Below are 15,000 nucleotides of genomic sequence, written 5' to 3'. Positions count from 1 at the left end.
AATAAAAATAAAATAAAAAAATGAAAAAATAAATAAAAAAAAATCTAAAAATGAAAAAAAAAAGAAAAAAAAATTAAACCCTCCCTCCAAAAAAGTTTAGTTTCAGCTTATTTTGTGAGGGAAAGGAGATTCAGCCGAGCTTTGCCAGGACCAAACCTTCAGATAATTGTGCTCAATCCAATCAGGACAAGTTCGAGATACCACATCCACAGGAAAGAGATCCCCTCCCCCCCACTGACAGACAGCTAGAGGGAGGATACTTGGAAGGACTGACCAGCTTGGAGGATGCAAGGCTTAACTATCCAGCTTGAATTACACCTCTTTGAATAACCTGGAGGACAATGGCCTACTGAGGGAAGAAACCCCGCTGATTCTAGTATGATCTGTACCTTGATGGACGAGTACAAGCCGTTTGTCAAGTGTACAAATGGTCGGATATCTAGATCTATTCTTTCGGATATCAACCTTCGGGTGGTTCTGAGGAAATAATCTAGAAGACCGGCTCTGCAGAGGGAACGAGCTAGGCTTCTTCTAGTAGGCAGTCTTGTCCTTACAGGTTGGACCAAGATAATCAGGTAGTGAAGGAAGCTGTGCCTCTTCGGAGCAGGTCAGTCTGGAAAGGTGTTCTGATATCAAATAGCTGCTGATGAAGGTTGAAGAACTGGGATGAGCAGAGTAAGTTTTGGTCCTTACAATTGGTGAGCTGATGCCCTCACAAAATTCATTTTTTTTAGGCTTAGGGTTTTTTTTTTAGGCTTAAGGTTTTTTTTTTAGGTTTAAGGTTTTTTTTAGGCTTAAGGTTTTTTTTTTAGGCTTAAGGTTTTTTTTAGGCTTAAGGTTTTTTTTAGGCTTAAGGTGTTTTTAGGCTTAAGGTTTTTTTTTAGGCTTAAGGTTTTTTTTAGGTTTAAGGTTCTTTTTTAGGCTTAAGGACTGGCTATGCAGGTGAAGAAACCCTGATAATGATGAATGAGCGTGTCTTGTTTGAGTGGGTAAAATGACGCTCGGCTTCACCGCCCGGCCTACAATGGCACTTGGCTTCACCGCCTGGCCTAAAATGGTACTTGGCTTCACTGCCTGGCCTGAAATGGTGCTTGGCTTCACCACCTGGCCCGCTTGGCTTCACTGCCCGGCCCAACAATGGCGCTTGGCTTCACCGCCTGGCCCACTTGGCTTCATCGCCCGGCACAACAATGGCGCTTGGCTTCATTGCCTGGCCCGCTTGGCTTCATTGCCTGGCCCGCTTGGCTACATCGCCCGGCAAAACAATGGCGCTTGGCTTCATCGCCTGGCCCGCTTGGCTTCACCGCCTGGCCTACAATGGCACTTGGCTTCACCGCCTGGCCTAAAATGGCGCTTGGCTTCACCGCCTGACCCGCTTGACTTTATCGCCCGGCACAACAATGGCGCTTGGCTTCATTGCCTGGCCCGCTTGGCCTCATCGTCCGGCACAACAATGGCGCTTGGCTTCACCGCCTGGCCCGCTTGGCTCCACCGCCTGGCCCAACAATAGCGCCTAGGATTGTTAAATTGATTTTTTTTTTTTTTTTTTTTAGGCTTAAGATTTTTTTTTTTTTAGGTTTAAGGTTCTTTTTTAGGCTTAAGGTGAAGAAACACTGATAATGATGAATGAGCGTGTCTTGTTTGAGTGGGTAAAATGACGCTTGGCTTCACCAACCGGCCAAAAATTAACGCTTGGCTTCACTGTACTGCCCACTTGGCTTCACTGTACTGCCCACTTGGCTTCGCCGACCAGCCCAACAATGACGCTTGGCTTCACCACCCGGCCTGTTTAAGTGGTCCACTTGTCCAAGCAAGCACTTTATTAAATTTCTCAGGGGGGCTCACTGGCGCAGGTTTGCCCGTAGATGATTTTCGGACCTGCTAAGAAGAAAAATCAAATAGCTGAACACCACAAGATGCGAAGCAAACTCAACCTAAACATTCCTATGTTTTTGCAGCTTGGAAATCAATCTTAAATTTCATGGTTTACATTACGAATTCTAAAGAGTATTCCTTTTTCAAAAATACCAGATACCAGTCGAATTCAAGTATTTGTCTATACTCAGATGATTGGATTGATGTAAATATAGTAAGATAATCGGTATAAGGAGCAAGCTGTTTTTCATGTGTATATATATATATATATATATATATATATATATATATATATATATATATATATATATAAATACATTCAAAGACAAACATATATATATATATATATATATATATATATATATATATATATATGTATATATATATACTGTACATATCTATATATACATACATATATAAACATATATGTATACACACACTCACACACACACACACACACACACACATATATATATATATATATATATATATATATATATATATATGTATATATATACACATATATATCTATATATGTATATGTACATATTAATAGATATACATAGAACACCCTTTCTTCATCCCCCCCCCGTCTCTCTCTCTCTCTCTCTCTCTCTCTCTCTCTCTCTCTCTCTCTCTCTCTCTCTCTCTTCACCATCTTTTCTTTTTTCTACTTCTTCTTCCCTCCGAAGAAATTGTTTTCGAAGCTGATAGCTGTTTGGTGAAAGAACTCCCAGTGATTTGAACCTGCTGGGAGCTTTGTAAACGTTGTGTGTAGGTGAGCATATATTACTCCTTAATGAATTTTATATAAGCTGGTAATTGCGATGCTTTAGAACTAAATGAAAATATATTATGGAAATACCCAATTACGATAGTTTATATGGATATTTTCTAAAACCACTGTAATAGCTAATTAGCCTTTTGGAAAATATCTTTTCGTGTAATAGTTAATTAGGTACTTTTGGTACTACAGATTATTAAGAAACAAGATTAAAAAGACGTTTTATGCAACATGAAATATCTCACCTTTGAATCTAATGAATTGATCAGTGTGGGTTGCAACAAAGGGTAATTTTTCGCTGACTTGTTCTTAAGAGAAACTGTTTAAAGATTCATACACAATTAGAGGAAAAACTTGAATTGAGGTAAAATGAAACTGAGTTCAATTGAACGGGATGGATGTGGAGGAGGTCTCTCGAAAAGGACTTAGGAGGATATATCAAAACAAACAATATCTGTTCACCACTTCATGATGGAAAATATTAGATAAGAAAAATAACCATTCAATATCCTGATGTAAAAAATCCGACAAATTGAACTCAAAAGAGTGGAAACTTCGAGTAATTTATTGTTTACAACTCTAGTAAATCTTGGGATTAACCAAATAATTAGTAAGGAAAATATGTTACATTCATTATTAGATAGAATTTATAGTTCGATAAAAAGGAAACCAAAAAATTGAAAACTTTTAAATAAAGAATAATCAACGCTTGTCTTGAATGACTTGCAATCAGGATTGTGGTGGCCCTAACTGGTTCGAGTCCCGCTCAAACCCGTTAGTGTCTTTGGTCGCTGCAACCTCACCGTCCTTGTGAGCTAAGGATGGGGAGTTTGGTGGAGCCTTATATGTCTACCTGCTTAGTCATTAGCATTCATTGCCTGGCCCTCATTGGTTCTAGCTTGGGTGGAGTCTCTAGGGGATTATCCTGCTCGACAGGGCAATGACGCTGCCATTCATGAGTGGCCTTTAAACCTTTATATGTGAGACAAGCTACCTTCCTTAATAGCACCCGAGTTTATTTGAATCAACTGACCTTTCAATGTTTTCATGGATTCACATTACTGCTCATAGTCATTCCCTTCCCCTTTGCTGGCAAGGAGAGTAATTAAAGATTTATGTAAATGAGGGGAGGAAATTCCATTAATGTTACAGCTAAAAGAAACGTAATAATGAGACACCTGGGGATTCTCATCAGCGGACGGAGGACAGGAAGCTAGTACAGCTGCAAGATGTCATTTGTGCTGTTTTATTTTTTCACTTTTCAAAAATTGCATAAGAAACGGTCATTGCCTGGCAACATTTTTTCCAGGAATTTTACCGTTTTATAAACGAATATATTGACGTAAAGGAGTGATATTACGGTCACCAACCCGTAAAAGATAATAACAAAGTAAGGTAAAAATTACGGTCACATGTTGTTACCACTGAAATACGGCTGAGAACAGTATATTTTTTACGGAGAACTTCCGATTAAAACTACGTTTTTTTAACAGTGTAATGTTATTAAACGTTTAGATAGGGAGAATTCTTTAAATGAATATTGTATTGTTAAAATTCTTAGCAAACAGAATGTTACATATTTAATGACGTTCAAAGAAAGACCGCGTGGATACTATTTTATTCTCATAATGCATATTCTTCAACTGTATTTATTTCCTAAATCGTTTTGGTTTCAAGTGAAATATTATTTGAATATATCATGGATTTTATTTGATTTGTTTGTATAATATAGATTTAAAGGTTTAAAGGTTTAAAGGTCGCTCATGAATGGCAGAGGCAAGGGACAGTGACATTACCCTATCAAGCAGGACGATGCCCTAGAGACTGACCATATATACATATGATCAGCGCCCAAGCCCCCTCTCCACCCAAGCTAGGACCAAGGAGGGCCAGGCAATGGCTGCTGATAACTCAGCAGACAGACGTATAGGCTCCCCAAAACCCCCCTTCTTAGCTCACAAGGATAGTTAGGTTGTAGCGACTAATGGAACTAACAAGTTTGAGCGGGACTCGAACCTTAGTCTGGCAATCACCAGGTAAGGACACTACAATCCGGCCACCACAAAGAAGAGCAATTGAAACTTTTCAAACTTATTTTACCAAAATTTATTGGTTAATGGTAACTGAATTTAACTAAACAATATAAAATAATTCAGGAGACTTTTACTCCTTTTAAAAGTATTGAATATTCTAACATCTGTGCTATAGTTTTCATCTAAGTTATCCCTACAATAATCGATCTACTAATTTAATTTCATTTTTATTTTTGAAAAGAAAATATATTTACCAACTTCATCGTTTTCGTCATAGCCAGGCTGAAAACTGATTATTCAGTCCTCTTATAGGTCATACATAGACTCTTACGCATACATACGCATGCATGAATTCTTATATATTCCAATATGTACATAGTATATATATATATATATATATATATATATATATATATATATATATATACATGTATATATATATACATATATTTACTTTATATTATATATATATATATATATATATATATATATATATATATATACATACATATATACTGTGCATATAAAACATATACATGTACACAAATGTACATATATAGCCTACCTATATATGCATATAAATGCACACACACACACACACACATATATATATATATATATATATATATATATATATATATATATATATATATATATATATATATATACATATATATATACACACACATATATATATATATATATATGTAAATATATATGCTCTCTCTCTCTCTCTCTCTCTCTCTCTCTCTCTCTCTCTCTCTCTCTCTCTATATATATATATATATATATATATATATATATATATATATATATATATATATATATATATATATATATAAATATATATATATATACATATATATATATATACATACATATATATATATATATATATATATATCCCTTCACATATAATTACGTGTTTGATTACGTTTACCTTGAAGGCTATCATAGAACAATGTCTATCAAGTCAAACTATTTTGTTACAACTTATCCCTTAATTGGCCTATCTGAATTTCAGGGAAGGTGCGATTATAATCCGTCTTGTACAGAGATGGTAAAACACCGATATAACAGCTGCCAATGATGGAGTTTTATAACAGTAAAAAAAAAAAAAAAAAAAAAAATGATGGAATTTCAAAGAAATTCTTCGGAGAAAATTTTTGGCTGAATGACAGAAATCTCTGGTAAGAGCAACAAATTGACTGTTTTCTCCAGCATCACGTCACTGCCAAAGCAGCAATCTTTCTTCTTTCTCCTTTTATATCCTCCTTTCCAGGAAAATTCATCAAAAGATTCTTTTGCAGTTCTTTATTCTCGAAACAGGATAAACATTATATTTATTAATACATTTTTGCACACGTCAAAAAGTTTCTTTACTCATTACTAATCACGACATTTTAATGGCTAAATATTTTTCTTATTCAATGTCATTTGATCTTCAATGACTTCTATTATTTTAGAAAGATTTACTTCACCTTTTATAGTCTTTCTCATCTAAAGTAGAAAATTATCTAGAATTCTCAAAAGAGAAATGTTCTTCTTTTTATCTCAAACTTCTCTTTTTTTCCGAAGTTTGGTATTAATTAATAATTATATTTTAATAAATATAATTTCATCGTAATTCTGAAAAAAATTGTTACTTTATTTACCATCTATAAATGACTCTAAATAACAAATTAAAAATAAAGAAATTAACTATCATGGCCAAATTTACTAAAAGTCAAGGGAGGGTTTTCATAAAGATTGTATTCTTCTTCTTCTTCTTCTTCTTCTTCTTCTTCTTCTTCTTATTCTTATTATTATTATTATTATTATTGTGTTAGGAGACCCTCTTTTAGGCAGGTTGAGTTAAAAGTAATGGCTGCATCGGCAGAGTTTATTTTCTTATCCAATTTTTCTATTTTCCGGATAATTCTCTTCTCTAGAGCGCTGCAATCAGCCAGCAGACTTGAAAAATTCATCAGTCAGGTGGGATCGTCGTACACCAGACACCATACCATACCAGCTCCGATCAAACAATGAAAACCAACGAAAATTCGAGCCCTTTCAATTGTAATCCTGATCCTGGGTATATATACCACCCGACTGCAGCATCCACCTCACTCTCTACCTGAAGACGAGGAAGGACTTATCCTCGAAACGCGTCGTAGTTTTTTACTATTTTGTACCAAAAGTTTTACTTGTATTTTGTGAGAATATACTTGAAAAGTCTTCCCAATTTTGTCATTCACCTGACTGATGAATTTTTCAAGTCTGCTGGCTGATTGCAGCGCTCTAGAGAAGAGAATTATCCGGAAAATAGAAAAATTGGATAAGAAAATAAACTCTGCCGATGCAGCCATTATTATTATTATTATTATTATTATTATTATTATTATTATTATTATTATTATTATTATTATTATCAACTTTAATATTATTATTATCATCATTATTATTATTATTATTATTATTATTATCATTATTATTATTATTATTATTAATATTATTATTACTAGGTAAGCTACATCCTTATTTGGAAAAGCAAGATGCTACAAACTCAAGGGCTCCAACAGGGAAAGTAGCCCAGTGAGGAAAGGAAATAAGGAAATAAATAAACTACTAGAGAAGTAATTATCACTTAAAATTTTTCAAGTATAGTAACAATATTAAAATAAACCTTTCTCATATAAACTATAACAACTATTAAAAATCAAGAGGAAGAGAAATAAGATAGAATAGTGTGCCCGAATGTACCCTCAAGCATATTGTCAATATGACAATAAGTTATATATAGTGAAATAGACTTTAGAACAGTCAACCAAATCCTCTTACCGAATGAAGATTTGATTGTTATTTCAGTCAATAGCAAACTGATGTTCAAGGATGAAACTATAAAAGTAGATTTAGAAAATTAGGAAGATTACTTACGTTCATTTAATGAGAGATGAACGAGGTATTACTTAATTAATTTCAATTGTTATCTCATTGTGATTTACCTAAAAAAGCTAAATAAAATGAAATATGCTAAAATATGTTTAGATGTCATCACCATCCTCTCCTCCTACGCCTATTGACGCAAAGAGCCTCCGTTAGATTTCGCCAGTCGTCTCTATCTTGAGCTTTAAATTCAACACTTCTCCATTCATCATCTCCTACTTCACGCTTCATATTCCTCGGCCATGTGGGCCTGGGTTCTTCCAACTCTTCTAGTGCATTGTGGAGCCCAGCTAATAATTAGATTTAACGATGAACAATTAATAATTATAGCCACTGTAAACTTAAATTACTCCCAGATATTTGCAGAGACAACATTCATAATATTTAGAACGCTTCCAAAAGACTAAAATTACTGCCAGATCTTTGCTCAGACTGCTTCTATGTTGTTATTGTTTTTTTTAGTCCTGAGTTGAGACACGTCAATAGTAATTAAATTGTTTATTCATTACCACCCCCCCCCCCCAAAAAAAAAGAAAAAGAAATAAAACGTTGAATAAAAATTTAAATATTCACTAATGGGATTGAAAAATATGAAGTTGCAAACCCTTATGAAAAAAAAAAAAACGATTTTCCTTGACACTCTTCAACTTTTTTTTTGTCTTTACTACATCTGAATGGAAGCAATTATGACTTTTTAAATCTCTCTCTCTCTCTCTCTCTCTCTCTCTCTCTCTCTCTCTCTCTCTCTCTCTCTCTCTCTCTCTTTCTGCGCCAAGTTAACCCTGTTAAGGGTTTTCAATAGAGCCTTAGCTTCTGCTTCCTCCCTGGAAAAGTCAGCTCTCTCTCTCTCTCTCTCTCTCTCTCTCTCTCTCTCTCTCTCTCTCTCTCTCTCTCTCTCTCTCTCTCTCTCTCTCTCAGTAAGTTTATCCCTTGAAAGACATTAATACTTGTTACCATTTTCGCCTAAACGTCTCTTATATCACAATTCTACCTGTGAACACAATAGCAATTTCAGCTCTATTAAATGTCTGGTAATGAAGCAATAAACATGATGTTAAATGGAATGTGTCGTTCTTCATGAAGGAGACTGATGGATGAAACAAATCAGAATAGGGAGAATAAAGACAACGTTTGTATTGTTATGTTAGGATAAATCATGTTTCGGTTAAATGTTTAACCCAAACGTTTTCTCTATTCCAAACGTTTCCTTCATCTCAAACGTTTCCTTCATCCCAAACGCTTTCTCTATCCCAAGAGTTTCCTTCATTCCAAACATTTTCTCTATTCCAAACGTTTCCTCCATCCCAAACGCCTTTTCTATCCCAAACGTTTCCCCCATCACAAACGCTTTCTCTATCCAAAACGTTTCCTTCATTCCAAACGGTTTGTCTATCCCGAACGTTTTCTCTATCCCAAACGTTTTCTCTATGCTAAACTATTTCTCTATCCCAAACGTTTCCTTCTTCCCAAACATTTTCCCTGTCCTAAACGTTTCTTTAATATGTTTTGCCTAAACTGATGAATTACTATAATTTTGCTTTATTACTTGGATCGCAAACGGGCAAAGAGAAAATTAATTTCTGAATAATTGAACAATAAAAATGAGTTTCTAAACCTTGCGCTTTGCTGAATACGAAACCAATCACATAAATTTATAACTTTCACGTTAATAGAATGTATAGTAACACTTAGGTAAATAAAACTTAAATTACCTACGAAGGAAGATAAACACAGCTTTATTTTGAAAGTCTGTTGCAAGGACCCAAACAAGTTTTTAGCAATTACTTGACCTATATTTTATAATACAATGTATATAATATAGAAACATATCCCAAGGAAAAGAGGTTCATCGTTTAATTTCGTTCCTTGCAGGTAGAGTAGAATATATTTGAATTAATGGTAATAGTTCTTAAATCATTGATTATTATTAAGCCGATGACTTAAAATATTCTCTGTAGATTAAGTAAAGTATTTAGGTTATTGAAGTTATTAAACTACAGTGGAATTAATTCTTAACAGGTTCATCCTCAAACTTTTTTATCATAGAGAGAGAGAGAGAGAGAGAGAGAGAGAGAGAGAGAGAGAGAGAGAGAGAGAGAGAGAGAGAGAGAATAGAGAAAGAGAGAGAGAGAGAGAGAGAGAGAGAGAGAGAGAGAGAGAGAGAGAGAGAGAGAGAGAGAGAGAGAACATATAGCTTTGAATACAATAATAGAAATCTAATACAACACGTATTTCAAAACCGTTGAACAAATAAAACCAATACAAATGTTCCTAAGCTAAACGTCCAAATTCATTTTGAAAATGAATAGTATTGAAGTTTAGAATGCAATTTAGGCATTGAAAAGGGGAGATTATGAAGCACCTGTCAATCATAGAGGAGACAATACTTCCCCTTGAGAGAGAGAGAGAGAGAGAGAGAGAGAGAGAGAGAGAGAGAGAGAGAGAGAGAGAGAGAGAGAGAGAGAACGGAAAATATCACTTTGATTACAGTAATCAAATATTAGAGCAAATTGGAATTCAAAACCATTGAGACAAAACCAATGCAAATATTCCTAAAATAAAGGGACAAATTCCTTTTGAGAATGAATAGTATAAAAGTTTGGGATGCAATTTAGGCATTGAAAAAGGGGAATGATAAAGGCACCTATCAATCATATAGGAAGCAAGACTTCAGCTTGCGTTTCGAATGGAAGGTGCCTCAGTGTCGAGATGTAAAGAGAGAGAACATGATATTATATTCTCTGGTATGTCAAAAGGGGGACTTCTTTTAACACCTTGACATCCCATGTAACGTTGCAAGAAGGAATAAGAGAAAAAGGTAAAAAGAAGAATTTCTGATATGAAAAACCTCAGCGTTGGAGGATATTGACGCAATATGTTACGATTGAAAATGGAAAGACATCCGGGGAGTCATAAGAAATTGGATTTGCCCGGAACACAGTGCATTGTCAACCTGACAGAATTTTCGATGGATTTCGTATATTCTAAAAAGTTATGTTCTTTGTGGGAAGATTGTTTTAAAATATATGAAACTTATGGAATTCAAAGGTAAATGAAAGGCTATTGAGAACCAAACAAGTTTATAGCAATTACTTGACCTACATTTTGTAATACACTGCATATCCTGCATACTGTATATCCCCCCAAAAAAGGATCAATGTTAATTTTGTTCTTAAATCTTCGATTATCTTTAAGCATATTACCTAGATAATCCTCTGTAGATTAAGGAAAGTATTTATGTTATTATAATAATTAGATGATAATGGATTTAATTCTGAACGGGTTCATCTCCAAACTCTTTTCATAAAGAGAGAGGTTGATTGATTGATTATCAGTTATCTGGCACAGAGAGAGAGAGAGAGAGAGGAGAGAAGAGAGAGAGAGAGAGAGAGAGAGAGAGAGAGAGAGAGAGAGAGAGAGAAGAGAGAGAGAGAGAGAGAGAGAGAGAGAATTACTTTAATTATAATAACCAAATATTGGAGCAATTTGTAATTCAAAACCGTTGAGAAATAAAAGCACTGTAAATGTTCCTAAGATAAAAGGCTAAATTCCTTTTGAAAATGAATAGTATTGAAGTTTAGAATGCAATTTAGGCACTGAAAAAGGGGGATTATGAAGCACCTATCAATCATAGAGGAGACAAGACCTCCCCTTGGGAGAGAGAGAGAGAGAGAGAGAGAGAGAGAGAGAGAGAGAGAGAGAGAGAGAGAGAGAGAGAGAGAGAGAGAGGAAAATATCACTGATTACAGTAATCAGATTAGAGCAATTTGGAATTCAAAATCATTGAGACAAAACCAATGCAAATATTACTAAGATAAAGGGACAAATTCCTTTTGAGAATGAATAGTATAAAAGTTTGGGATGCAATTTAGGCATTGAAAAAGGGGAATGATAAAGGCACCTATTAATCATATAGGAAGCAAGACTTTAACTTGTATTTTGAGTGGAAGCTGCCTCAGTGTCGAGAAGTAGAGAGAGAGAGAACATGATATTATATTCTCTGGTATGTCAAAAAAGGGGACTTCTTTTTACATATTGACATGCCATATAACGTTGCAAGAAAGACCCGACAAGAGAAAAAGGAAAAAGAAGAATTTCTGATATGAAAAACCTCGTTGCTGAAGGATATTGACGCAATATAAAGGTATGATTGAAAGTGGAAAGACATCCGGAGAGTCATAAGAAATTGGATTTGCCCAGAACATAGTGCATTGTCAACCTGACAGAATTTTCGATTGATTTCGTATATTCTAAAAGATATGTTCTTTGGGGAAAGATTGTTTTAAAGAACATATTTTTTTAGGGAATTAAAAGGTAAATGAAGATTTCGTATATTCTTAAAAGATATGTTCTTTGAGGGAAGATTGCTTTAAAGAATATATTTTTTTAGGGAATTCCAAGGTAAATGAAAAGCTGTTGTGAACATATATTAGTGAGAGTTCTGATATATACAGAAATTACCAATATCATTCTTTTTAACTAAACTCCACTTACAATATTCATACTGTTCTTATACTGTAATAATGTTTAATTCTTCCTATCTTTTGTTATTAAATATCAATAGTGTTGAAGAGTGAACTACTAATATCATCAGGTAGTAATATTTACTTGACTTCGATAATAAATACTCATGAATGTTTACCTCAATTAACTGCGACGGAGACTGAATAACCTTTAATTTAAAAAAGTGTAATTAGATATAATAATTAAAATGGTAATATGTACATGAATATTTTCTCTGTAAGTTTTCCCTATTTGAGAGGAGGATATAAATGTATAAATTACCTTCTAAAAAATAAAAAAAAGTTAAGGCATTTTCTGTCTTCCGACTGACTTGCAAATGTTCACTTCGATAAATATATTTTCATATCATTACGGGGCAATGCTTTTAAGACTACGAATATTATTATTATGCTATTATACAATTTTCCTTTAATCATGATGTCGTCTAGATAACCAAGAACATTAAAAGCAATTAAGGCAGATAACACTGCCATCATTACTCTAGTTAACCCCAAAAGTGAGAAGATTAAACTGAAATAGGTGGTCGTTGGCTACACTTGAAAAATTGCATTAAAGAACGGTAAATGCCCAGCAACATCTATTCCAGGATTTTTACTGTATTAAAAACGGATAATAACAAAGTATGGTAAAATTACGGTCGCCTGTATTTTACTGAAATGCGGATCAAAACTATATTTTTGCGGAAAATTTTATATTGGAATTTTCTTTTAAACAGTGTACAGATGCCGTTTTGCATTCACTGTATTCCTGGATGGTATTTGATAGTATGCATATTTAAAATCTATAGTTGTAAAATATTTATTATCCCGTACCTTTACGAGTAATTCTTAGATTAAGGGAAATGAAAACGCATTGTCTTCTGTGGTTTTACTCAATTTCCTATAATATAAACAAAATCTTACCGAGCCATCCTTTCCCCTCACTGTTATAACTGGAGAAGCCGAGGAGGATTCGCTCTCCTCGATATTCCCTTGGTCCCTCAATTTACTAAATTCCCTTTGTATCTCTCCTTGGAATTGAACGGACATCCTGTAAGGCACCTGATTGGCTTCGTCTGCCCAGTTTCAATGCTAAAGGGAAAATCAATCAATCTTCCTCAGTGGATTGTCTCCAATTGTAAATTAATTATATTGGGATAACAATTAACGAAGTTATTAACTATAGCATGATATTATGGTGGAGATTGTTTTCGGCCTTGAATAATCAAGGATTGAGTGTGTTCGTCTGTGCGAGCTGGAATCGCGGCTCCCAAGATTCCGTTATCAGAAATTTTGCAAACCCCTAGAAGCATTTTCTAAAATAAATTTTTTCATTTGATAATCTAATTATCGAGATGTCCGCTTTGCTCCATCTAATTTCTGAGAAGCCCTCTAACTCTACGTATGCCCATTTTTCATGTGGTCTAACAACGACCTTTGTTCTATCCGGGGTAGGCCATGACGAGGGTACTGTTATACACGTAAGGACTTAGTGGCCATATCGCTACTTTAATCAGGTACCGCTGTTACCTTCCTCACTTGTGTCTCTCCTTCCGCATAGGCACTTCCTCTTTCATAACCTTCTATCGGCAGAATGCACCTTCCTTTTATACTATCTTTCCATACAAATCGGTATTTGGTTGGACGTAAAATATAGACTAAGTACATTTTCGATACCTGGTATACTTAAGGTAGGTATGATAGAAAACAAAAATTGTCTGATTTCTATAAATCCTATGGGATAGTTGACTGTCGTTGTATGTCTAGCCTGTAGTTTATTTTCTCTGGCGTGTCAAAGATGATTGGTGTCGTTGGCTATAGAGGACGGAAGGAGCTTCCTTGTTCCAGAATCGAATGCTAGCACCTGTATAGATCAAGGCTTTGACTGATCTATCTTGAAGATCTATCTGATCGCCAGGACTCCGAACCGATTTCTTGGACCATGGTATGGGCAGCAGTGGATCATGACCTCTCTTGCGACACTGTTTAACCCCGCACCCGTCTCCTCTAGTGTCGCAAGTATGAGGTTGTGGATACCGAGGGAGGTATGACTACCAGAAAGAGAGTTGGTTTCCACTCCATCATCGCTGAGCTGGTCGTGCTCACTGTTTTTTTTTATTGCTGCTGCTGCCATGGGGAGAGGGGGTGGGAACCGTCTCCCTCGTCTTACCCTTCCTTTTTCTTTGCTTCCATCCCTCCCCTGATATAGGGTGGGGATTGTATACCACAACCCGTCCGACCTTAGCTTTTATCCTTGTGTAATCAGCATCCATTGCCTAGCCTTCCGTGGCCCTATAGGGGAGGGGGGGGGGTGCCTTGGTCGCTGATCATATGTCTATAGGGTCAGTCTCTGGGGCATTGTCCTTCTTGCTAGGGCAATGTCACTGTCGCTTGCCTCTGACACACATAAGTAACCTTGAACCTTTAATCCCGAGATAGATGACATTTGGGTTGACACTCCACTCGTTGGGTGCCTATCTCCCACACACTGCCAACACTCGGTGAGTCTCCTCCCCTTATGAGTTTGCTCTCCCCTTCCCTGGAATGGGGATTAGTTGCCACTGCTTCTGCATACGTTGATTTCATGGCTGACACCCGTCTGAAATCGTGGTGGTCATACTCAGTCATAGGATCACAGGTTCATCCTTGCTAAGATTCTTGGGTAGAATGTGTTGTACTATGTAAGCGGTATTTTTAGATTTCTTTTAGAATCAGGTCTTCTGAAAGCTACTTAAAATTTGTTATGACATCACTGCTTCATATAGGCACATTGAAACGAGTTTACTAACCTGCGAAAGTGTTTGTGGGCTCCACCTTCTGGTAGGTGGGCACTCCGAGTTGCAAGACTGTTGCAATCCCTGCATATACATATATATATATA

General features: G+C 35.5%; 1 protein-coding gene across 1 annotated transcript in view; it reads left to right on the top strand.

The window, feature by feature from the left end:
- Positions 1-15,000, top strand: part of LOC137615060 (putative autophagy-related protein 11) — an 84,869-nt gene that overhangs the window by 1,868 nt on the left and 68,001 nt on the right. Inside the window, exon 4 of the mRNA XM_068344696.1 lies at positions 557-607. Within this exon, the coding sequence (XP_068200797.1) occupies positions 557-607 (51 nt within the window). The remainder of the gene's footprint in view (positions 1-556; positions 608-15,000) is intronic.

This window comes from Palaemon carinicauda, chromosome 2 (genome assembly GCF_036898095.1).
Source record: "Palaemon carinicauda isolate YSFRI2023 chromosome 2, ASM3689809v2, whole genome shotgun sequence".
Lineage (NCBI taxonomy): Eukaryota > Metazoa > Arthropoda > Malacostraca > Decapoda > Palaemonidae > Palaemon > Palaemon carinicauda.
Note: the sequence above shows the minus strand (reverse complement) of the source record. Positions and strands in the feature narration are given on the sequence as shown.